The sequence below is a fragment of the Mesitornis unicolor genome, unplaced genomic scaffold (genome assembly GCF_000695765.1).
Source record: "Mesitornis unicolor isolate BGI_N332 unplaced genomic scaffold, ASM69576v1 scaffold14255, whole genome shotgun sequence".
NCBI lineage: Eukaryota > Metazoa > Chordata > Aves > Mesitornithiformes > Mesitornithidae > Mesitornis > Mesitornis unicolor.
The window spans coordinates 59239-85798 of NW_010186283.1; the positions used below are offsets into that span (position 1 = coordinate 59239).

The 26560-nt window shown below is 37.3% G+C and overlaps 1 protein-coding gene across 1 annotated transcript in view; it reads right to left on the reverse strand.

Annotated features, from left to right (window-relative positions):
- Positions 1–26560, reverse strand: part of LOC104541128 (threonylcarbamoyladenosine tRNA methylthiotransferase-like) — a gene marked incomplete at both ends in the record, with an annotated part of 137238 nt that overhangs the window by 24800 nt on the left and 85878 nt on the right. The window contains one exon of the mRNA XM_010185107.1: positions 25408–25553. Coding sequence (XP_010183409.1) covers positions 25408–25553 — 146 coding nt within the window. The remainder of the gene's footprint in view (positions 1–25407; positions 25554–26560) is intronic.

Below are 26560 nucleotides of genomic sequence, written 5' to 3' on the forward strand. Positions count from 1 at the left end.
AATCTATATATACACATGGGAGAATAATTGGCAAGACCGTAAATCCTACCATTTATTTTGGAGGTAATTCACAGTGAAACACTTCCGATTCCAAGGGTAGCAGAAACTACATATTAAGGGTGGCCTGAGAGCTACAGAGTCACTATGTGCATCCTGCTTTTGCATTGCACACCTTACAGAGCACTGAAGGCTGCTCATGGTGGCGATTCCCATGGGGAACACGTTACACCTGAGCCTTGCGATCTGCAGCAACTTCCAACTGATTTGCAAGCGCAGCTTAGGAGGCTGGTTTTGAACTTTGGAGTCATTAGTGGGTTTGGTGCAGTTCAGCTTGCAAAGGCTGCAGAGCAGTAGCTGTGATCAAGATGCGCAACCTAACAGCTCTCAGAGTTTGACTGAGAGCGAGATTGGGTACTTTCATGACTGATCTTCTCCAAGCCCATCTTCTGCCCCCAGAAGAGCTCTTTTAGAAACTGGGCTGAACAACACCTGGAGGTAGCCAGGAGACCTGATTTCCAGAACTGAACTTGAGAAAGTTTAGGTATGGAGGACTCCGTGTGAGTAGGGACTGGGTCTGTCCTTGTTTTCGGGGAATAGTGACCTAGATAAAAAGTATATTTCATAATTAGCATAGCTCACTGCCTGAGGATGGAAGACTACACACAGATTTACTCTCTTTAAACAATTACAGTGAAGGTGGCTAGAATTCCTACTAGATGCAGCCCAAACATTTCATTAGAAACATTATACTTCCCATTATCAATTTGCTTAAAAAAAACCCAAACAGTTAAAACTTGGGCTAACTTTATTAAGCAATAAGGTGTTCTATTCTTCCCACAAAAATGAAACATTTTACAGAACTTCATTACAGATTTATAACTTCAGATCATTATTGTTTTATGATTAAAAAAATGAGCGACTTAAGACAAAAAGCTCAACATCCTTTAACTTCATTTCCATTCAATCTCTAATAAATACCATCTGCTGTGTACTTTAGGGATATAATACCCGTCAAAAACTCAGCCGTATTATGAGAACCGGCACCAAGTTGATCTGAAATGCATATTTGAACAGATGTGTTTAAATTACATCTCTTCGTCTATCCACACGCATAAATTCAGAATAAGCGTGTGTTGATTTAAAATGCATAAAAAAGGGATTTGGAGATGCATCAAAAGTGAACAGCATCTCAATGGATCAAGGCTCGCATTACTAAAGGTCATCACTAAAAATAAAGTTTGAATTTATTAAGGGTTGCACCAGGGAACTGTTCTTGGGAACTGACTTAATGTTTGCTGCACTAAAGCAGCCATTGAAATTACACTTATTTTCTATGACCCTTCACTGTTAAACATTAGAGCTGTCAGGCATGGTCAGAAATAATAGGATCTCAGCCATGAGTATTGTATATATGAAAATATTATATACTTTTTCTCAGTCTGACACAATGCTTATCACCAATGCTAAATGTCTTGGGCTCTGAGGACTCATCCATGTCTGTTTCAGTGACAGACATTTAGCTCTTCACTCTGACACAGAAATCAGGCACATAGAAAAATATTATTAGCATGCCTTTTTGGCATGAAGAAACCAAATGAAAAAGTTGCAAGCAGTGCTCCATTAACAAATGTTAATTAAAAAAAAAATAAAATTTTCCAAACTTGCGCTTGTCCCTCTCTGTGATCTGGAGTTCTGTAATGTTTCAGGCATTCTGAAGATAAGACTGATCAGACCAAAGCTCCACCTTAGCCCAGGAGCCTTCTCCTAGCAATGGGCAGCAGCAGAAGCCCAGGGAAGTGTTTAAGATGTGGAGTCCCCCAGAATCGCTGCTTCTTTCCAACAACTGCATTTTGTCAGAGGTCATTTTGTAACCAGGAGCCTGTGATGGACTTCTCCATTAATTTGTCCGGTTTCCCCTTGAATCTAAAACCACTCCATAGCATAACCATTAAAAAAATTTAAATCTTTCTCTTCGGAGCCTGCCACTTGCTAATGTGACTGACGTTCCCTAATTTTTAGACAGGGAGAGATCAGTAACAACTCTGTTCACCTTCTCAGTACTCTTCACGATTTTACTGACCTCTGTTCCAGTCCCTCTCAATTAGCACTTTTCCAGACTGAAGCATCCTTAATTTCCTTCATGTGACAGATCTGTCATACCTCTGATAATCTCTGTTAGTCTTCACAGTATCATCTCCCATTGTGACATATCCTTTTTGAGAGGGGTGTTGACAGCATTTAACAATACAGGCACAACAAGATAAATTAAAAAAAGCATTTCTAGAATTTAGATAAATGATCTGCTTTTTAAATTTTTCTTTAAGTTTTAGGTTCATTTGTTTTCTAGTAAGCAGGTAGCAAAAGGTAGGGGACCTTACACAAGGTAAGGAACAAGTGAGAAAGGCCAATGACAGTTGTTAATTTGTAAGAAAATGCAAGTATAGTATTGGTAAACACTCCACATCAAGAGAAATGTTATGCCCCAAAATAATTCACTACCTTTAAGACAGCCATGTTCTGAAATTTACTTTGAGAGCAGAGTCTGCAACAGGGACAACAAACCGGTAAAACAGACAATATGGTATGTGTCAAAATTCAGGAAAAAAAGACTCATACTACTGGTTTCCCCTGCTATGGGAAAACAGAAACTGCCAAATAAAAGATGGAGAAAAAAATTCTCTCTTCCACAGAGACACAAACACTACACTGAGTCCCGCTCTACCTGCTTCATATGAGAAGCCTGGGATTACCAGCATATCTACGTTCTCTTCAAATCAGTATCACCCTCCACTTCTTTCTGAGATATTACTGAATAGGAATTCAGAAAAACATAACTGTCATTAAAAGACACCGATCAATGAGTATGTCATCGCAAAAACAAAGCTGAGCGGAGATGCCATCTGAAAAAGTCAAGGACTGTGCAGCTGACTTTAGCTGGATCTTAATAGTGAGGCGCAATAGCCCACTCCATATTAAATTATTTCCCCTTAAGGTATGAATGTGACGGAAGCGAGAAACTTTTTGCAGAAACACACTAGCTAGGTGAAGTTTTAGGAAATAAAACTCAGCTCGAAAGAGTTACCCCAAAACAGCTGACAGCTTTAAAAGAGACAATCCTCTCATATCACAAGGTACACAAACAATTTGGCTGGACTTTTTTTGTCCTATTCTTTTGTGAGAAATCATCACATGAAAAGTTTTCCAGTTGCAAACATCTACATGGGAAGGATTGAGGTTGTGAAGGAAACAGCAGTTAATGACACATGCATGATGTGCACTGAATTTAACCATCTCCACTCCATTTTCAGAGTACCCCATGAAATACAACTTCAACCATGCCAGCTGAACACCCAAAACACCGTAGCTTATATGCTACATACTTATTGACACAGTACTTACAAAAGGTGATGTTGTAATCAAATATTAGAACCACAGATTTGAGATAGACAGAGAGGCAGGCAGGTCAGCCAGGGCAAGGTTTTAGCAGCCGTGAGTAGTTTGTCTGAATGCCAGCCAGAGACATTTAAAACACAATTCATGTACTCTTATTGTAACTAAAAAGTGTTGCGGTTTTACACCAGACAGTTGTTGGTGTACATTGTTATACATTCCTAAATGTCACTTTTTCAGAGGCAGTATCCCCCATGAAATGCAAATGGTTTAATTTTCAGAGATGTTTTCCCCTTACTATTGGAGGACATTACTACCTCTGAAAACAACAGGCTCTGAATGTCTGCATATGGAAACAAAGACTAACAGCGTACAAAGTTAATCCTGTATTTAAGAGGATGGATTTTGAAATTAAGAACAGAATAGACAAATAACAAAACAGAAAAGCATGTTGGATAGCAATGCTATGACAGCTATAATTCTGTATCCTTTTTCAGAGATGTTGATAATTGCAGACTCAATACCTGTGCTCAGGTAGCTTTCAGGACTAACAGCTGCATAGAGGATGTAGGGGACTGGCCAATGTTTCCGGATAGGCTTGAGATTCATAGCTTTATAAAAGAAAGATCTGGTACATCAGAAACTTTTATTATCACTGCTGTAACACTCCTTTTTTTTTCCTTAAGGAGCAATATTTGCACATAACCATATGGAAAAAGGTCGTATAGGGAACTATGGCTTCTGTAAGCAGCATAAAAAGCAAATTTTATTAACAAATTATCAGTTCTAAAAGTAAGTGTAGTATTTGGCTCAAAATCCCATGTATTAACCATCCCCACTCTATAAAGATTCAAAGCTCCTATTATGGAACTTCAAAGTTTTTTGGTTTTATTCCATGCTAGACCGGCAAAGGTGACAATATGGTCTTAAAACTTCAGAACAAAGTGTGACACAAGCATTGTGATGTGCTCGAAACACAACCCTATACAGCTTCAGAATTAAATTCTCAGAAGTAACATTTCAGACTCACAAGAAATGCCATTTCCTCATTAAGCCAAAACCCATGAGCTTAACCAAAGAAATCCAGTGTGCTTTACTAATGAAAGTATGGTAGGATAATGTAAATTATGTTCCAAATCAAGGTAATGCAATATAACTTGGATCACTGGGAAACCTTGCAAGGATTAGTTTAAAGAAAATATGAAGCAAATTTTCCAAAGTAAGCGTGTATAAAGAATTATTGATTCATGTAAAAAAAAATTGGACTGATATACAGAAAGAGTTGGGCATGACTGTTAAGATAATGGGCATCACTGGAGTGATAATATGCCACAAATACTGTCTGTAGATCACTCTGTCTCATTTCACTCATGATATGTTCTGATAGCAACCTAAATTTAAATAAATCACAGCAGAAAGAGTATCAATCTTTATATGCAAGCACAGTTCACTTAGTTAATTGGAAGGTAGCAGAATGACTGTGAGAAGTGTCTTTTTTGTCCTCTGGTATGTTCAAACAGCAGGCAAGGTCAGAATATAGATGACTTCCTTAAATACACAAAACTGGCCCATAACAATAAAATAATAATTTATGTATCAGTTAATAAAGCATAATTTAAAGCAAAATGTTGTGTTTTCACTTCCAAATGGGGAAACAGGCTTACTCTGGTATGCAGTTGAGGACATTGGGCAGGAAAAGCAAAATCACCAGGAATCAGCGCTAAAATCTCCTGGTTCACCTTTCAGAAAGATGGCCTTGGCTAAGCAGGTTCTTATGCACTTTTTGTTTCTAACACTTTGGAAACGGTTTCATTTGTCTCAAACTGACAGTAATTTAAGAGCATCTCTTTGTAAAAGGCAAAATCGGTTTAGTATTTTGGAGATCAATGGAAGTAATTAATACACACATTCCTGGAAAAGTTTGGAAGAAGAATGTTCAGATGCAAACATACAGATGGAAACACACATACAGGACATCACAAGCAAAATCAGGAAGAGAAAAGATGGTATTTTAAGTGCAGACTGTTAGTCTGTCAATGACAAAATTAAAACAATCAAATTCAATAGACGCTGTTGCCTCGGAGATGTTCTTATCCATTTCTCTGCTCAGTTCAGTGAACTATTTCAACTTTCAATGTGTCACAAAGTTGCAGATGCCTTAAAAATTACAGTTAGCATAGTTTACAGTGTCATTAACAGAACAGCAGTATATTCTGTCATGTTCAAAAACTTTAAACAAAACTAAGAACTGTTTGACATATGTATGTTCAGGTGCCTTTTTTTTGAAGGACTCTGACTTTGATAGGTTGTACATAGCCACAACTCTCGAAGTAGCTTTAGAGCAGTAGCTTTGCTGCCTAAAGGTAGACTCCCTAAACGGGACAATCCAAAACACTTCAGACAAGGGGAATAGTGCACATCAGTACGAAGTGAGGTATCAGCTTACTATCATATATCCCACAAAAAAATACCAAACCAACAAAGCTATTCATGAACTCCAAATAAAATTTAGAAGTCTGAAAAGATAAATCAAACCACCCCAGCTACTCAAACAGAAGACTGGAAGGTGGACACTTGAAATATTTTGGGCTTTTATGTGTCAGATAGAATGTGTACTCCATTACACAGTGGAGCACACTGTAAGTTTGTTACTACATTTTAAAGAAGTAAAACAGGCAGAAAAAAGATCTTTAAAAGTTAGCAAACTCATACTGTAGAGAAATAATTATTAAGGAAGTTTGACATTGTGAGCAGTTACCTGCTTTGACCTATCAGTGAACAAATCTACAACTGAAGGTTAAAAGAGAATTAGCACAAAATCAACACTATACTGTTATCACTGAAGAAACATCAAAGACAAAAATACGTTTTATGAAGAATTCAAAGATATGAAAGCATTCCAATGATGGCAAAGCAGCTCTTTGGTATCACTAAAGCGTTAAAATTGGAGTAGTCGATGTATAAAAAATTTACTTAGGGAACAACTTTTCAGATAAATTTAATAGCAGTGGAAGATGAATAAAGATGTAGCCGAGAAGAATAATGTATTTTCTCATATATGAATATATGTAATTAGATAAGAGATACAATCAAACCAACTGGGTTTACCAACTTGATTCAAAGCACAGGAGTAATATCTGAGGATTAAGGGAAACAGATTTTCTTGTATCTTGACACAAGATGGTAAGACAGAAAAACCTGGCACATGAAGTCACAGAACCCAAATAGAGTCTCAGAGGCCTCCACAATTAGGAGATTAGGCAGGATGATTACTATTGAAAAAGAAATGAGAATCAGCACGGAGTAAGGCGACTGCTCAAGAACCGACATCAGTTTTATATTGAGGAAATGATGAACTGTAGAAAATCCTCAAAGAGTTGGCAGAAGTCGAAAAAACAATACTCATGAAATTTTATACAAAAGATGGAACAGAACTGAAAACCTGCAAAAACATAATTATAAAAGGACATCAGTTATGTCCTCAGACAAGAATATTAAATGTAATACTTCTGATAAAGGAAAAAATGGAAAACTTTTATTACTAAAGAGACAATTATAAAAACAAAGGCAGAGTAATTTGATAGCAAGACTTGACATAGATGAAACAAAAATACATTTTTTGTGGTTCCCAACATTCTAATCAGAGAATCACATTACAATTTGCTGGAAGGGGGGGGGGAACCATCCCAAAAAAGGTGCTGACAAACATCTCATACACTTGTTACTAAAGGAGCAGGCTTAAGCTGCAGAATTAAACTAAATCACTACTGAAAGATCTGAAAAATGTTTCAAATGAATGCAACAAGGTTGTTATATACACTCAATTTTGCAAGCTGAAGTCAAGTTTGACTTTAATAGTTACCATGAACTCTCCTTGTTAAAGTCTACTTAAATGTAATGACTGATTATATAAAATATGCATACTATGATGCAGAGAGAGAAGAACACAAATATGGAATTGAATCGATTCAGTCGAAACTGGAGCATTTTCATTCAGACCATATCACCGAAATAAATTTTATCAAACTACATAAATGTTCCATGATGACCTTTGGGCATCAGTTAAAGAACCTGGAAAGCCTGCCAGGCACAATGGTACCCTTTTGGCTCTGCAGTACCAGCATTAGACATGAAGACTCCTTAGGTAGGAAGGTGGACCATTTACAACATTGGTGCACGCACTGTAAATTCCCCAGCTGAAATCAAGTGTCTGCGTATAACTTGGTAGGCCTAACACGGACACTGGCTTTTCCACTTTGAGAAAAACAGAAGATACAGTATAAAAGGAGGTTTAACGGAAGTGGCAAATTAGTATCACTGAGGATGAAACAAACTGGATCTCAGACAATTTAAGCTCATTTATTATGTAGAGAACATCGAGCAACTAATGCAAAGCTGCACCACGTACCAACATTCTGAAAATGCTTATTTCCTGTGGGTGGGTGGGAGGTAAAGACATGTTTTAAGTAGGTAGCAAAAGCCTGAATAACTTTAGAAATTATTTACTGACATAACTTTTGAGTCTATTAACAGAAAATGTTTCATCCTCTGATCGAGTGCAAGTGTTTAGAATTCTCACCACCTCTTTTCCCCCATTTTCAGTGCCAGTACTGAAATTCCAGGGATATCAGCAGGTTTACAGCTAAGTAGAAGACAGAGTAGTTAAGCATCTCACTAAAGGTTTTTACAGGGCTTTACCTTAGCAGAAAAGAATAGGATTTGGAAATATTTATTATCTCCGTTTTCATCCTAAAAATAGACTTGAATGTTAATATTTCACCCTTCAGGGGAGAACTGAACATTCAAAACAAACAAAAAATCTCTTTAACATTTGGTGTTAACAAAAAATAACAAAGCAGCGGTGTTTAGAAGAAGAAAGATCAGTTATCTACCTATACACCACTTTAGGTAAGATGAGTTATCTTCATGTGATCACACAGTGATATATGCAAGGACTCTCAACTGTGATGTTTATTATAACAGCAGCATCCAAAGGAAAACCTTTCAGGCTCTCCTATTTCAGCCAGTAGTGGCTTGGTTCCCCTCAAAGACAGAATCCACAGATTAGACATAACTCTGAGAAACATGGCTAAATTGAAGGGTTACATGTGCAGGTAGTATATCTCAAAGTAAAACCAGTTATGGTTAGGCAAACAATCTCTCTTCTTCAGCTGGACTGCCTGTAGTTACTGTAGATAATCCAAGAATATGGGAAGTTGAAGAAAGGCACATCTCTGAATTAACTAAGACTGAAGGACAGCTATGACAAACACAGCTTTCTCCTAGGCAGCCTCCTCAATAGGGCAGCACTTAGCATAGCTGGTAAATGAAGCTTCAAGTGCCCACTTTGCAACTAAAAAATACAAAAGTATGACACAGAGCATAGTTGCATAAGGTCTAAGTGAAGCAGCTGTTAAAGAAGGACGTGATCCCTATTCCTGGCTTCGTAACATTCCTTTCATCTACTGTGAGACTCTGAGGAGTCTACGAACCTCTCTGAACTCTTCGACACTGGATACAAGGAGTTCAGGGATTGCTCTTTGTGGTTCTCCCTCAACATGCAGAAGGTAAAACGCAGACAGGGTACAAAATAAGCATATCTAAAGAAAAGCATGAGTTTTAACAAAAAAAAAGCAAGGCACACTGACTTTCCTAAAATAATGAAAAGTTGGAAATCACTTTGGAAAAGGGCTTGAGAAACGCTACAAATGCTGCCTTATATTTGTGGAAAACAACAACAAAATGAAAATCAAACATCAGAGCACAAATGCCCTTTTTCTGTGCGAGCTAAACTGTCTTCACAGACAAGGATGGCAGTGAACTCCCAAAAGATACTGAAAGGCCTGAAACCCATTGTCCTTGTGGACAGAGGGATGGAAAGGTGCAAGATTTTAAAATCCTATGCATCAGAATCACAGCTAGTAACTCCAGAACAAACTTCCTTTGGTGAAAAAGGTAAATTTGCATTACCTGTAGTGTCCAACAATGTGATCTCAGTATAGCCATGGGCTATGAGGATCAATCAAACTTGCAAAGATACTATTTCCAGCTGTGAAAACTTTTTTTTGAGGCTTCTTCAAGTCCCAGGAACTGGGTGGGAAGTTGCGTGAGGAGAACATACACTCTTGCACCTTGGGGTTATGCCTCGCCAAAGTCCCCAAGTTTGGTTTTCTTTGGACCCCACGTAGGTGCTACTGGAGTAACTGAAAACTTGGACTGCGAGTGATTTCCTTGACAAAAAAATACACTGATTTTAGGAAGTCAATATTCTGAAGATGCCATTGTGAATTTCTGGCTTAGGGCTCAATTGTCAGTAGGACAGGATATTTAGATTTTTTTTTTTCTCTCAGAAACTAAAGACAGTTTATTTATAAAGGAATACCCACCAGAAAATGAAAAAAACCAACTTTGAGACAAACAGGAAAAGTCAAATCTATAGCAGGTCAGAAATTACATTCTTCTTTTAAGGAAAAAAAACCCCAGCATGTCAGAGGACAAACCTCAGGCTAGAACTTTAAAAATGAAAGGGTAAACTACTGAAAAGAATTCATCAAAAGTAATAGAAGAGGATTTAAGGTGAATGTGAAACATGCTTTTGTGACAAAGTTAACAAGTGGAAGCGTGATGCTCTAGCTTAACTAGAAGTCAAATAGAAAGAACAATTAATTTCTGTCCAAACTGTATGCAAGGGCTTGGAGCATATTCCCTGCAGATGCTACATTCCAAAAAAGAATAAAAAAATCTCCAGCCACTATTGTTGCATAAACATAATCAGAGTTTGAATGCACATTTAGTTCAGACAATGCAATAATTTTTTCTTCTAAAGAATCAGCTGAACATTTTGCTGGGGGAAAAAAAATAATCTTTATTTGCATTATTAATGAAAACATGAAAATATTATCACACTTAATGTGATAATTACTGTACTTCACTATAATACTGTCAAGTAAAAGCTGCATTTTGTAAAAACATATGTTAAAAGACAGACTTCAGCTTCTGCTATTCTTGTAACGATGAAAGCTCTCAAAATACCTCAAATAAATTTGCATTCTGCAGAAAGTAGGACTAATTAACGTTAGGTAGCCAACAGCACAAAATCATGTTATGACTTATTACCATGTAACTCCATAGGATATTTAAGACACAAACCAATCAGGAATGTAAATCTCACAATTACATCTGATGCTATATAACATTCTAATATTTTTGAAGATCAAAACCAGACAACACAAACATTCTCTTTGAACAGCACTCTGAAATACTCTGGCAAAGCACTAACTGTTCTGTTCACCAAAGTAGGTTATGATAAATGGCAATAAGGGCTTTTTTTCCTGCAGAAAGGACGTTCGCTGTGTCATAAATCTAAAGTGATCTGGAAAGGCAAACATAGAAAAATTCAGTTACTAATGGTAAAATTATATAATTAGTTATAACTTTTGGTTACTGTGCCCACTGTTTTTTTTTTTAGTTAAGCCACACATGTAAACTTCTCTTCATTACATGTAACATTTTCCATATATCCATTTTTCCGATTTTTGTTGTGAATGCATTGTTTGGGAAATGTTTAAATTTGTATGAGTTGTTTTTATGCCCACAGCTCTGATTTCTTACTGTCTTATTATTGATATAGATTCACCTTGCTTTAAGTTAAAAACTAAATCTAGTATACAGAAGAGTCATTGATAGGACACTGGTGGGTAGCTGTTAGGTACGACCTGTTACCATTTTTAGAGCAGATGGGTCTGAATCAGATATGTACTGAGTGAAGGAATGATCCAGTTTCTAGACCAGTTTGTGTTCAGATTTAGAACTGCCCTGCTTATTAGGACAGACAAAAATATGGAAAATGAAACAGTAAAGTTTAACCTCTATCCTTTCAGATGGTATGTGCTGAGAGTTGTTGATACAAAGTCACCTATAAAACATACGAAAATAGTTTCATTTCAGCAAAAGGCTTCAAAGTAGTTAACAGCCCAAAAATGCCAACAAATCTCTAACAGTTTTTTTTCAGGAGTTTCACAAGGATTTGACGATCGTTTATGATCATAAGGAAGTAAGAAAATAATCCAAATGAGTGGCAGTAACACAGCTTCTCATTTTCTTTCATCTTAAATTTGTGCTAAAAATGATCCTCCAGGGGAAGCACAATTGCTCCCTGCTAATTTCTAATTAATGTTAACTTCCCAGGGATCACAGGCACACACCCATGGGAGAATACAAGGTTAAAATTACCTTCTGCTCTATGAGATATAAACCTCGACTTTCAATGGTCTCCCAGTTACATACATATCGTTGTGCTGGCCCTAACATAAAAACCAAGGCTAGATGGTATCTGTATGCACAGGTGCATGTTAAAATGTATAAAGAAAGGAAATAAATAAAATTAAAAAGCCAATTATTTTAAACTTTTTTTTACTGTTCTATGGCATTTATGAACAGCAGCGATTAGGAAGTGGAATGACTGACAAAGATATTTGGCTTCAATTACACGAGGTTGTCAATGCTGAAATTGTGCTCTGTACTATAAAACAGTGCTCTGAAAATTAGGCTTAGAAAATGTCTCCTCCTGTTCGAAAGACACAGAAAAGAGATTTAGGCAATATCTATTTTAGTGATTTAAATATACTTTAACATTTCAAGCCAGCTTTTAAAGTTTTGCTATAAGAGCTTCTGCATTGAGGATCAGATTTCCAAAACATGGTTCCCCTTCTTCTGCTCTTACAAGAACTTGAGGCACAGATAATGTTATTGTTGTGTTTAAATAAAAAAATCTGTGACCACAGTCAAATGTTTCAATGTTTAACTAAAATTAAGCAAATCCTTAACACTGCATGCATCCAAGTATAATGCTAATAAAAGTCACAAAATCGTGCCCCAAATTTAATTAGTTCCTTACCCTACAGGGTTTCATTTACATATTATTTTAAACATATTTCTGCTGATAACTATACTGGTTAAAGAAAACTTCTCTACCATGGCATTTAAATTACAAGGCACTGCTCCACCTGCAATATTCATTTTATACACCGACACACACAAAATTAAGGTATAATCTACTGTACTTAGTAAATGCAGCCGCCAAAAAAAAAAAAATTAAAAAAAATCTGCATTTTTCACTTTGGTGTATTTAAATTCCAATTTTCCTTTGCCTATGTCCTCTCACTTATTCTCACATCTATTCTAATGATCACATAAGATGATAATGAGCTATGGTGAAAGAAAGCTTCAGACTCAAATTCACACACAGACCCCAGCAGCGGATACAATGCTGTGGCAAACCTCCCAAGCCATCATTCCTGGTTGACTGTAAAATACATTACCCTATGCAGTGGTTACAGCCTGGTACTACAAGAACTGTTTAACAGAAGATATCCAGAAGGTAAGGAAACAGGAAGGAAGCAAAAATTTAAAGGAGGTTTTACAGAAACTCTATTTGCTTGCTCTGGTTTTGAAGCAATAAACATTTTAAAGTATCATACCATTAAATTGAGGAATCTCCACTGCTGTGTTTTTCCCCAGCTGTTAAGATTTTACAATCAATGTCAACAATTGCACAACTACAAACTGAAATTAACACAACTAAGCAAATCATGCATTTTATTTTCCTCCATTCCAAAGTATGTGAGTACACCATAAACTACAGATATAGGTGAAATGAAATGGAAGTCTGGTTTCTAAAATGTTCAGTGTTATAGCCAGTGTTTCTAGGTACATGGTCTAATGAGGTGGAGGAGGTCCAAGAGAATATACTCCATGGAGAAACAGCTTGCTGGCCACAGGTCAGAGTTCAGCTGGCTGCCTTAGAGATTTTTAGGCCTGAGTATGTGAGCCAAGTACTCCTCAAAACTTAAGTAAACAGTGTGGGAGCAGCCACCCCCCTATTGCAGAAGAATCATGCCAGTCTGTTGTTCAAACCGGAACCCACAGCCTGTCTGTCTGTCTGTCTCTCTCTCTGCAGACTCTTGGAAACAGCCAGTCCCTAACAAGACAGTTGATTTCTCTCCCCCACCAAGCACTAGGGTTAAAATATGACTGGTTACTGTGGGGGACACACACACACAGGCTCCTTTCAGGCCTTCCAGTTCCACAGTCATAGTAGTAGTTCCACTACTACAGGGGCAGGTAGCGACAGGAATAGGGGAAATGGCTTTAAACTGGAAGAGGGTAGATTTAGAGTAGATATTAGGAAGAAATTCTTTACTGTGAGGGTTGTGAGACAGTGGCACAGGTTGCCCAGGGAAGTTGTGGATGCTCCCTCCCTGGAAGTGTTCAAGGCCAGGTTGGACAGGGCTTTAAGCAGCCTGGTTTGGTGGGAGGTGCCTCTGTCCATGGCAGGAGGTTGGACTGGATGATCTTTAAGGTCCCTTCCAACCTAAACCATTCTATGATTCTATGATTCAGCAGTAGAGCTACAACCAACCACACGACCCATTTTTCAGATGTGGTGTTTACCCATTCTGTAAGTAAGTTGAAGGCTGTCAAATGCTTATGATGAAAATTGACTTGACAAAAATTCTTTGGTGGGGATAAATAGTTCAGAAAGATCAGTATTTTTTTTAATACAAAGCTTTATGTAGGAAATTGATTCAAAACTGTAGGGGTTAGCTATCACCTCAGAGCTGACTGCGAGTCTGTATGGAATCGTTTCCTGATCTCAGAAGTTGTCCCTCCTGCGAAGGGTCACAGCTCATTTGAAGGCCAAGGAGTAAGACAACTGACACAGTGAGCCAGAAGACAACTAATTTCAATGACCTCTGGGTTTTGACAATAAATATTTTCTCCACATTTAAGAAGAAATGAAGACACTCTGGCTTTACATTCTCCTGTGTGTAAGATGTTTGGGTATAATAACTTATTTTCAAGCTTAGATTTGCATCTGAATCACCATTTTCTGCTAAGTGGATTGAGAAGACTTTACATGGCTTCTTGTGCCTTTACGTAACGACCATATTTGCAATACCATCTTCCAGTTACAAAGTAATTTAACAGCTGCATTGTGGCAATTTCTCCTACTAAACAAAATGAGAGTTCTACATTACAATGAAACACAAAACATAAAGACAAAAAACCCCTAAGTGCAAGAGATAAGCAATTCAGTTGTGGAAAATAAACTTTCACCTGCTTTAGCCACTAATCTAAAGCACAAACCTTTCAAAAAGTCAGGTTTGTGATTGCTTTACCATGTAATAAATAAGAACTTCACAGCTATAAATTTCATTCTCATTATAAAGAGGTGAATCATCAACTTTTGAGTACAACTTATAGACCAATATAAAATGCACATGAATACAAAATTGAGCTTCCCTGAAGTAATCTTTATCATAGTTCTCAAATGAATGTATACAGAAAACCTCTGTGTAGCAGAGTAATCATATCTCTTGCATGCAATGGTTTTTTAATTGTATAGCTGCACTTTCAAAGATGTTTTGTGTATTTTGATTTGCTATCATTTAAACATTTTAGGGTTAAAGAAAATAACCATTAAAGGTACTGATCAGCTATAGATGTATATCATATTTTATTTCTTCAGTCATTCTTTCCAACATATTTTCCCTGAAAGCTTGACACAAATGTAACTTCAATCAGTGCTTATCAGCTGGCCAACTACCACCCCATCAAAAATTCTTTTGTGCCATACTGTTCTATATCATCAAAACAATATGGCTCACAAAATTAATGTATTACCTAGAACTATGCCAAAAATCAGAATAATATACATATGTAAATGAACAGATACTTAATTTTTAAAAAAACATATAAAATCTGAAAATTTAATGCCATCAACAGCGTTTTCACATCTGAGCACTGTAAGGTGTACACATGATGCATCTTGGATTTGTATGTATACTAATATGTTAACACAATAAATACTTAAGTATCTTAATGTATGTTTGGATACGCTTAAAAACTCAGGAGCAAATGAAAACTGAGAATTACATGTCAAATCAATCTGTTATTAAGCAAATAAACACGAATAGGAGTCATTATTGTTTTTTAAACAAATCAGACTCCCTCCCAATTCCAAGTGCTGACCCAGACATTGAAACACAATGACAACATTTATACAGAAAAAAGAAGAGATTCCAGTTACTTTGTTGTAAAATACTAGAATAATATAGTATCTCAGTAATTAAAACCAAGCATTTAAAAATCATAAATATTAAATCTTTTAAGAAGACTGATTTCTAATACAGCATGATGCTTAAAATTCCTTGCTTTTAACCTTACTACAGATTTTATATCATTACTTCCAAACAAACCACATTCGCATGCCCTCAGGGGAAGAAGGAAAAAGATAAAAGACACCATCTTCACAGAATCACAGAATCACAGAACGTTAGGGATTGGAAGGGACCTCAAAAGACCATCTAGTCCAATCCCCCTGCCAGACTGGGGTGTATCTGGAGCATCTCCCTTATGAGGAGCGGCTGAGGGAGCTGGGTCTCTTTATCTTGGAGAAGAGGAGACTGAGGGGTGACCTCATTCATGTTTATAAATATATAAAGGGCGAGTGTCAGGAGGAAGGAGCCAGGGTCTTCTCTCTGATGTCCAATGACAGGACAAGGGGCAATGGGTGCAAGCTGGAGCATAGGAGGTTCCATGCGAACATGAGGAAAAACTTTTTTACTGTGAGGGTTACAGAGCACTGGACCAGGCTTCCCAGAGAGGTTGTGGAGTCTCCTTCTCCGGAGACATTCAAAACCCACCTGGACGCGTTCCTGTGTGACCTGGTCTAGGTGATCCTGCTCTGGCAGGAGGGTTGGACTAGATGATCTTTGGAGGTCCCTTCCAACTCCTGAGATTCTGTGATTCTGTGATTCTATGAAAGCACCCAAAGTGTGAATGCCCTGCATGTCCACGGAGCCTACACCAAGCAAGCTGTGCTCATCCTAGGCACTCTGTTTCCCAGGCTGCTTCTCCAGTATCTACGCATATCTATGAGAATGGAACAGTAGCAGGACAGCCAGAAAAAACCCCAAACCCTCTCATAATTATTCCCTATCTCCAGAAAAATGTGTATTACTTAGAAGAAAATTCTGTAAAACAGGAGCACCACGCACAACCTGCTTAAACAGGGCAGTAGACAGAACTGAATTGCTCCAGATGGCGAAGATACTTTGTAACAAAAATTATCGAGTATATATAAGCTTTGAAATTGGTTCCCCAAACAGTACCTTCCCAAAATAAACAGGTTGAAATTGCATTTAGTGCAGTCTAATCTTCAAAGCAGCCTGTAACCTTAGAATTATTTTATGTTAACATCACATCGTGTGACTCAATTTGGACATCAGTATTTGCATGTGTACATCCTCAGGCTAAGTGTGCTCAGCACATGAACAGTCTGACAGATGTACCAGTAAACCATTAACAGAGTCAGCCACAGCAAAATGGGGATTGGAGCCATACTGTGAATTTGTGTACCATTCTGTAGCTGTATTATATGCATATACAAAAGACAAATAGTCCTTTATTACAAAGGGTTCTGTTACCATGCCATGCATCAAAACTCCAAGTCTCTAGCTCAAACAAGGTACGATCCGCTTTAAGATAGACAACTTCCAAAAAATGAGCACTGTGAACTGTTGAAGAGATACTCACATGGGCTTTTATTATTATTTTTCCACACATATCATAAAATGGTTTGGGTTGGAAGAGATCTTAAAGATCACCCAGTCCAACCACCCTGCCACAGGCAGGGACACCTCCCACCACACCAGGTTGCCCAAAGCTCTGTCCAACCTGGCCTTGAACACTTCCAGGGAGGGGGCATCCACAACTTCCCCGGGCAACCTGTGTTAATGTCTCAACGCCATTAATGAGTTGTTTTGTTTTTAGACCCACTTCTGTATTTCTCATTTTTGTACTACCCATAATTATTATAGCCAAACTACAACGTGTCCTGTAGTCCTCCAAGTTGACTCGATCACATTCCCTATGGACTAGTTCTAGGCACAAGCATTATGCAGTCTCTTTCAAAACATACGTAATTTAGTTTCAAGAAACAATTGAAGGAAGAGGTAAGCAAAGACGAACATAACCATGAAACATCATATATTTGTTTAAGAAAACCCTCAACATCTTATGGGAATAAAAAGCTTGTCTTTTATTTTAATTAAAGTTATTAAGCACAGAATCTAGTGTAAAAACACTACACTGGCTTTACTCCCTCTTCTTGTGGTTACATGGCAAAATAAAAATGCAAGTAACTACATTTATGAAAACATCCACAAAACTTCACAGAACCTATTACATCATTATTTGTGTACTCTTTAGAGTAAATAACTCATTATTCAGTAAGACACGAAACAGTGTTCCCAGTAGGAAAACCTAGTTCAAGGTAAATGGCTTTTGTTGCTCTGTAAGATTCTAAAAAGAGAAAATCTGAAATTCTAGAGATCACTGTCATTAAAACTTTTGCTATATCCTGTGTGTTTTCCAAAGATGTCTGTCAAGCTATAATTAACACAGAGAGGGCTGCTTTTTTCAGTCATACAGCCAGAGACTTTAATAGTTTCTTTATCTCCATACACATACAAGAAAGTAAAGGCTGCAAAGTGAACTTGACAAACATTCATGTTGTTCAATACGGGTGACTCACAGCTAACTCGCTATTAACAGATATTTCTTTTTGAATTGCCTATAATAAAGTTTTACAAATAACAACCACAAGAAGTTTAACGTATTTTCCACATTACCCCAGCTGCTACTTTTAGTTCACCTTCCAGCAAATGAAGTTATTCCCAAGCACTGTCACAGAAAGAGTTTAACAGTTGCATTTTACAAGGCACAGGACCACCAAAAGTAGAAAAAAAGGACACACTTCTGGCAGCCACCATCCTGACATAAAAGCAACAGAATAACTAAGAGCCTACCACCCAGAAATCCATAATATCCTCGATACATTTGGCATGAAAGACTGTGCTATCAAACGGTGATTAGTACTTTATAAAGTGGTAACAGATCTAATGATGCAAATGGTGGCAGTAAGAGGTCTCTCCATGAACCAACTGAAAGAGCATCCAACAATCTGTAGAACAGGGAAGACTGGTGATGGAAAAGGCGCAGATATTTGTAAGCGACCTTCCTTCCCTCCTCCCATTCTCCTTCCAGGAAATCTCCTCAGTATATTTCCTTGCTAGAAAATAAGGGTACAGTGGCATTTGCTGAGAAAAGGGCAAAGAAGTGCTGTGCAAGCCAAAATGGAAAGATTGCCCTCCTAAAATGACATTCAGCTTGGTTGGAGTAATATTACAGTAAAAAAAGTAAATTAAAAAAAGCAGCTATCCTGGAATGCCTTGTCTCTCCCCAGTAAGGACCAAAGAAAAACATACTTTTCAAATTTAGGTACTTGAAAAATGAATATACAAAATATCCAAATGAAATTAATAGATCGGCAATCGCTCAGCACCTTAAAAACCTCTCACTTATATCTTTTTAGGTGATGTTGTGAATCAAATGCAAGGCAGGAAGACTTATAAATTTAGCAACTGCTTTATGTAGGCCCAAATTTAAGTTTAACAACACCTCAAGACAACTAATCCTGTTGGATTAGGAGCTTGTAGTCCATCAGTCTACACCCCTGATAACCAGGCTGGAGTGAACTCTCCCTATGTTTCAGTTTTTGGTGCTAATCCAATGCTTTTTCCAAGCACTCAATTAATTTAAAACACCAAAGGAAAAAAGACACGTTTGGTAAAGTGATTAGTTCAGACGTCAACTGCAGACAGGGGCAGAGTAAAGAGAAGAGTCTAGAGACTGAGGTAAGAAATTACAGATAACTACCAAATACACTCAGCAATTTCTTAGCAGCAAAAAACATCATAAGGATTTTAAGCAGATGACATTTGCATTTGCAGTAGTTAGACTGACAGAACAGATGCACTAAAAGCCATTAAAAAAAGCCTAAATTTGAAAGATTTGTCATGGTTTGTTAGGGCCACGATTTGCACATCTGCAAAGTGAGCTCAACGATGTCTCTCTCTCAGAAACAAAAGCACATTTTCAGAAAGAGAATGAAACATATTCATGCTGCAAAAAAGTGAGGGAGCTGTTACAGCCTACTACATAATTACCTGCATTCTGAAAGTGAGTAGAAAAATGTATGTAAAAATGGTAAATGTTTATTTTAAAATTATTTTACTTGTTGCTTTCAAATTCAAGTCGTAGTAACTGGTATGATAATGTGATAAAGACAATACTGCTGCCCCAAGGCCTGGGATAGTTTCAGAGCTGCGGGTTGTCTGGAATAGCTGCAAATTTGATGATGACTCATTTTGCCCTTTATCTTTCAATGTTGACTGAATAATATTCAGGAGCTTACCACATAGACACCTTTCAAAAGAGAATTATTTACAGTTACAAACTATTTACAGTGTTCACAGTTTTCTTGACCATCCGAATAACAGTATTTAGAAATAAGCTTTTGGGAAGCTATTTATTCCCTGATCACTATTTCAGTCAAAAGTTAGCTATTAGAAAATACAGAAAATTTTCAAGCAGAAGACTTCTGGATAGCAAGATACTCGCTTGCGCAAGAAATACAGGCAGAGACCCCGATAAAGAGCAGAACTGCCCACATAAGCTTTTACAGTATCTGATACGATGCCTGGAATAAGAACAAGGTACAACAGAAGACCAGAACCTGGGAAACAAATTACTGCTTGTGAAATTACTCCTCAAGGCAGGAAGAGCCAAACTGAAACAACCTGGACAAAAAAATTATATTGAGAAAGTGGACTATACAAATGTCATTAAGACATAAAAATATTGCTGTAAAAACGGAGACTAACATCAATATATAGCATGACTGGGAGGAGAAAGTAACTGAGTCCACTTCACTCCCAGCCACACTATTTTACCCTGAAGCAGCCTGTCTAAACATCCAAGCAGATACAGCCTGGCTGCCACTGCAACAAGAGACAAAAGTCATGGCAAATCAAAAGAAACACGAGACAGCCACTGCTGAATGCCCCAAAATCTTTAAAAACAGAACTGAGAGGTGGCCTAGGAAGCTGCTGAAGCTACCATTTGATGGCTTAACTCCTTGTAAAGCGACAGGGAAGAAGGGAGCCTTCCCCAAAGCCAGCTGTCCCAAAGGACTATGTGACACCTTCCCTCAAGTTGGAGAATATCTCCAGTTTCTTCAGACGTTCAGCAGTTGTCTGTGATTGCTGGGCAGCTACGATTCAAGTTTACACCTGAGTGATTAATCTCCTTCCAAGTGTGCAATTTATCTTCCACTGCACTCGTTTTACTTCTGCTCCTTTACTTTCTGCTTCCAACTGCATGCAATTATGAATCTATACCAGCTGAAAAATTGATACTTGATTATCATTAAAAATAAAGGAGGCTTGGACAGGCTTGTTAGCAGGTCTGATTTTAAAGGAGAAGAGAGAAATAGTGCAAAAACCAACAGAATTTTCTGCCTGTCAGAGCCGTGGCTCTCCCCTCTGGCAGCCCAAGTTTGCTGGCCTTCAGGTAACATTGGAAAGCTCACATGTTTCCTGTATGAATTATGAGACAATCTCAGGTGAACAGCAGCAACTACCCACAACTAATATTCCGCTTCTATCTCAGAACACTAACGAAAAGAAAACTGCAAGGCAAGCTCAGCTTTTCCTCAGCATTATACTGTTTCCCAAAACACAAAAGGTATAGTTTCTCAGCCAAGGTCTAAATTTCCCTAATTTGTCTAGCTTTTGGGTTTACCATTCTCTTCTCTTATTAAGTGGTGGTAATAGGAAAAGATTAATATAAACTTTGATGAACATCACAATCAGTTGACAAACAAGAAAGGTAAAAGAATGTAGCATGGTCAACAACAGCAAATATGAAATCTGGAAAACACATTACCAGTCTAAGGATTTTTTAATGAGTATATATTCACATTGCTGATTATTCAAGCAATTACAGAATATGACATTCACATCTCAGGTTTCTTTAAATAAAGTATATTCCAATTGTTTGCTTTTATCAGCAAAAGTAAATTTCAGTGGATTAAGTTTCAAAACTTCAAGATAATTAAAGCAGTTTTGCTCTTTTTGCAACTACAAACATCACCTTTCAGAAATATAATTTATGCTGAATCCTGAAAGTTGAGATCACTTGAAAAACAACTCACATTTTGATATAATGACACCACAATTAAAAGATTTTCTGATATAAGCCTGAATTGGTCTCTGGATTAAATTTACTAAGCAGCAATTTCTGAAGATCCCGTATTCACACACATTGAAATTAATATCTGATCCAAGAACCAGTCTAGCAAATAGATCCTCCACACCACTGTATTAGTCCCTAAAGACTACAGATGGGGGCACTGGTCCTAGTCCCTACAGACCCTGTACAAGTTGTACAGGATTCACTTTCAAAATTAATCAGTGCATCCTCATTTTCCTTATGCTGTTGCTCTCTAGAATAGTTTACAAATAAATCCTCAGTAAACACACATATTATACCTGTAGGTCAGCTACTGACCTATCAACTGCACAACAGTATTTTTCTGAATACTTGAATTTACTGACATTTCAGTGCAAAAAGTACAAAACAAGACTTCTGTAGTTCAGTTTTTCAGTCTAATGAATTTGTGCTTCTGACTTTATATTCTATCCATTTTCCTACTGACCTTCATAATAAACCAAAAATATCACCTGGCTGGGGAGAGTGGCTCTAAAAAAACAAAGCGTTGCATATCAAAAGATTGCACTTGAACATCAACATTAATTTTTAAAGTTCATTTCTAGGGCTCCTGCCTGAAGAAAGAGTCCTCAAAGAGAAGTGGCATGTCTAACTTCACAGTCTCAGAGGGTTTACAATGCTCCATTCCTTTAAAAAGTGAGTTTCAACATAAAAAGACATTGCTTTGGAGAACTCCATCTTCTCTGTGAGGCACTCAGTGCTCAGCAGGATATTAATAAATCCCCACTCTCAGAAGGAAGTACCTCTGTAACCACTCCTGGTTCTCCAGGGGAAGGAAAGGTATTTGCCCCTTCTTCTAGGAGAAACAAGTCCCAGGCACTTTTGTTGGTCTGACTGAGAAAAGAAAGACTTGGGAATCACTTGGTATCTTGGGTGCTCCAAAACCAAATGAATATGAGCTCTCAGTGTGCCCAGGTAGCCAGGAAGGCCAATATCACATGGCTTGTATCAGAAATAGTGTGGCCAGCCAGACAAGGGAAGTGATTGTCCCCCTGTACTCTGCACTGGTGAAGCTGCACCTCAAATACTATGTTCAGTTTGGGGCCACTCACTACAAGGACACTGAGGTGCTGGAGCATGTCCAGAGAAAGGCAATGAAGCTGGTGAAGGATCTGGAGCACAACTGTTATGAGGAGCGGCCAAGGGAACTGGGGTTGTTTAGTCTGGAGAAAAGGAGGCTGAGGGGAGACCTTATCACTCTCTACAACTCCTTGAAAGGAGGTTGTAGAGAGGTGGCTGTTGGTGGCTTCTCTCAAGTAACAAGTGATAGGACAAGAAGAAATGGCCTCAAGATGTGCCAGGGGAGGTTTAGATTGGCTATTAGGAAAAAATTCTTCTCTAAAAGGATTTTCAAGCATTGGACCAGGCTGCCCAGGGAAGTGGTGGAGTCAGCATCCCTGGAGGTGTTTAAAAGATGTATAGATATGGTGCTTAATGACACATGGTTTAGCGGTGGACTTGGCAGTGCTAGGTTAGCGGTTGGACTTGATGATCTTAGAGGTCTTTTCCAGTCCAGGTGACTCTATAATCCTATGATATGGCACATTCTTTTTCCCCTTCATTTTTTACTTGCTGTACTTCATTTTTATTTGCTTAGATGTTTCAAGTCAAGCTATTAAGCACTTAACTGATAATCATGTAATTCGCCAATGTGGGGCTTTACTTCTTCAACAAGTCAGCCTATACAATTATTGGTTTAACAGAATTTTGGGTGAAGATACTGTCAGAGTAGATGTTACGTTTTAGAGACAAAGGCACAATTTGGTATCTACTAATTAGATCCTGTACATTTTGCATAGGAAGCTTCTAGATGACTTTATGGCCCTAGGAACAGAGAAAGGAGATATAGGGGGTTTTACTTTTCTTTTATTTTCCCTTTTTGATAAATGGAAGATGGAAATAATCCCTCTTGGCTATTAAAGTAGTTCAAACACATATTTAATTTAAGCTATTCTGGCTCTAGGCTCTGGAGTTGTCTGCATCAATGTTAAGTCCTGGCAAGCTTTGTGCTGAGATCTTTACGGGAATATCTATATGGGAATGTAATAGCTGGCTGCTGCCATAAGAGGAGAGACTACAAATGAAGACACTGTGCTCTTAAGTGCAAAAGAAAAAAAAAATAGTTTTACAGATGTGCACATGTTCAAATATCCAAAACATTTTCTCTGCCTTGCATAGCTTCCTCATCCTGCTGCCATACAGTACAAAGAATTTTCCATCTTAATATTTGGAGACTCTTTTCTAACAGGAACTACTAGATAATTTGGTAGTTTTTTAATAAGCAGAATAAATAAAGTTTATTATTATTTAAAATTAAGACACCAAACCAATTATTTCTTCCCTGTTAAGCTCGCTACAAAAACGCCTGTGCAAAAAGGTGTATGTCATAGACTACTGTATTCACTGACCAGCTGTTTTAAATTCGGATATTAAGTAATTCATTCTTTTCTGTGTGCAAGAGCTGAATGATTTAACAAATTCCCATATGCCCAAACATGTGCCAGCTATACTAGATTATCGAAAATCCAGCTGCTGTTATAATAGCTGCCAATGCTAAAACTACTGAAGAGAATAATGAATCAGCTTCAAGTCGACTAAGACATAAACCAACACAGTTCACTTAAGATACCTGGAAATAGAATTTATCTGTTCATTAAAAACTAACACTGACCCATACTCACATGAAAATTAAGTGCCAAGAATTCATGTGCACTGTTTAGGGTGGAAAATTAATGCCTAATCAACCTGGACGAAGACAAGCAGCTCCACTTCCATCAGTTATCCCGGCTGCATAGCTATGTCCTACAAACTACAGTTACAGTTTGCAAAACATATTCTACTGTGTCATGGTTTGCTTTTCTTTCTTACATACCATAATTCTCACACAGCTCTTCTGTGACATATTTTACACAGTTAGACTGCTGGATTTTTCAACAATCATGAAAAATTGATTCTTTATGTACAAGTATTCTAATGCAATTTAAGAGTCAAAGGTCCAACTCTGTGGTCCTTAATTGATTAAAACAAGCACTCAAACAACAAAAAAAGCAGACAGAGAGACAAAGTAGCCGAACAAGGTGACAGAACTAGACACCTATTTTTAGGACAATCAACACAGAAATAGCCATCAAAATACATTGCTATAAGATACTTCCTTGGATACTAAATTATTACTTGTAGTTACAACACCTTTGCAAGTGAATGTAACTTTCATCTTCAGGTCAGCATAAGTAAACACAGGATGATGCACTCCTACTTTTCATAATTAGTTCTGTTGTTAGGGGAAGTAATTTGGAAATTATCTTAGAAACCATCAATCCCATAAGCAAGATTAGAGTATTACTATATTGATGTAAATGTATATTGGCTATATGACATAAAATATTTCTTATTTTAAACAAAAACAACCAAGCCAATGCATTCACATTTGCTGGTGCTGGATCATCTGCAGTACACAATGTATACAATGTTCAAAAGCCACATTAAAGAAGACTTCAATAACTTTAACTTCAAGCAATCTATATATAGGAGTTTAAGCATTAAAAATAATTTAAGAACATATTATTTGAAAAAGATTAGGAATATATTGACAAATTAAAAGCATCTCATGCAGACATTTAAGATGCTTATAAAAGCTGAAGCAAAGGGGCAAACCACATCAAGGGGCTTACAGAAAACTCAAAGACTTTGAAAGCTTAAAGAAGCTCATTCTTTTTCATACCTTAATTATGAAGTTGCAAGTAATTGTGTTTTCAGCCACATGTTCTTGACATTGAAAAAAACCAATACTGTTATTTTCTCAAATATCAGTAGACTTACTTTTCTTTAAGGAAATCCACTACTTGTTTGAAGTCTGCCACACAGTATTCTCTTTTCATGTCCATGAGCACACTGTCAGAGGCTGACTGGACTGGTATGTGTAGAAAAGCATACACTCTTGGATGATTCAGAATCTTTGCCATTTCCTAAGAGTTATTAAAAAAGAGAAAAGTGTTAAAGCATTATGAAAATAATACACAAAAAATCCTTTAGATTAATTTATGGGGTAAATATCAGTAGTTATACTTCTGAAAATCAAACAATACTGCGTTGCAGTGGCCCAGTTTGAAATAGTTGGGACAGGTGAAAATATTTTGAAGCAATTTTGTTTTTACAGAAAATAAGAATAAAGCTAAGGGACTGCATTTCCTTTGAGACAGGGATGACATTCCCTACATAGTACTGGTTATCCAATTAAGAGAAAACTTTAGAGGCAAAGCATTGTGAAAATCAGTGCTTTCAGACAGCGGCTGTTTTCAATTTCAGAAGGTTCCCCTGCCCATGGCAACGGGGTTGGACCAGATCATCTTTAAGGTCTCTTCCAACCCAAACCATTTTACAATTCTAAGATGGCAAGGGTGAGCTCCTTTCTTGTCAGAGTCAAATAGGATCCCAGATACCAATATGAGAATGCCTCTAATTGGAGTATTCTTAAAGTTAGCAGTTTGCTAATTAAGGTATATCCGGCCACTTGTAAACCTGCTCAAATACTGGTCTGAAGTGTGTTATCTGTGTTATTACAGAGATAAGACTCCAGGAATTAAAGCTGTTTTGACTACAAAATGGACAGAATTAATGAGGGGGCAGCTAAAAGCAGAGTGACAGCTTGAAAAGAGACAGAGGATGTTATACATTTCGTACAAACACAAAAGGTCAGAAAGAAAATAAAGGTAATAGCGAAATGCAAACAAACCCTCAAATCAAAGCCAATTCTATCTCCTGACTGAGGTTTGGCAGGGTGATGGAACATGAGATGGAGAATAAAATATAGTGGTCAAGACTTATTTAATTTTTATTATTTACACTATTAAAGACATATATTCTAGTAAGACAGTGTAAATATTTTTAAAGTTGAGACAAAACAGCATCTAGATTGTGTATAATATGGTAAAATAAAGCCTGTTAATCTTTATCCTGTGAAAAAATAAATGGA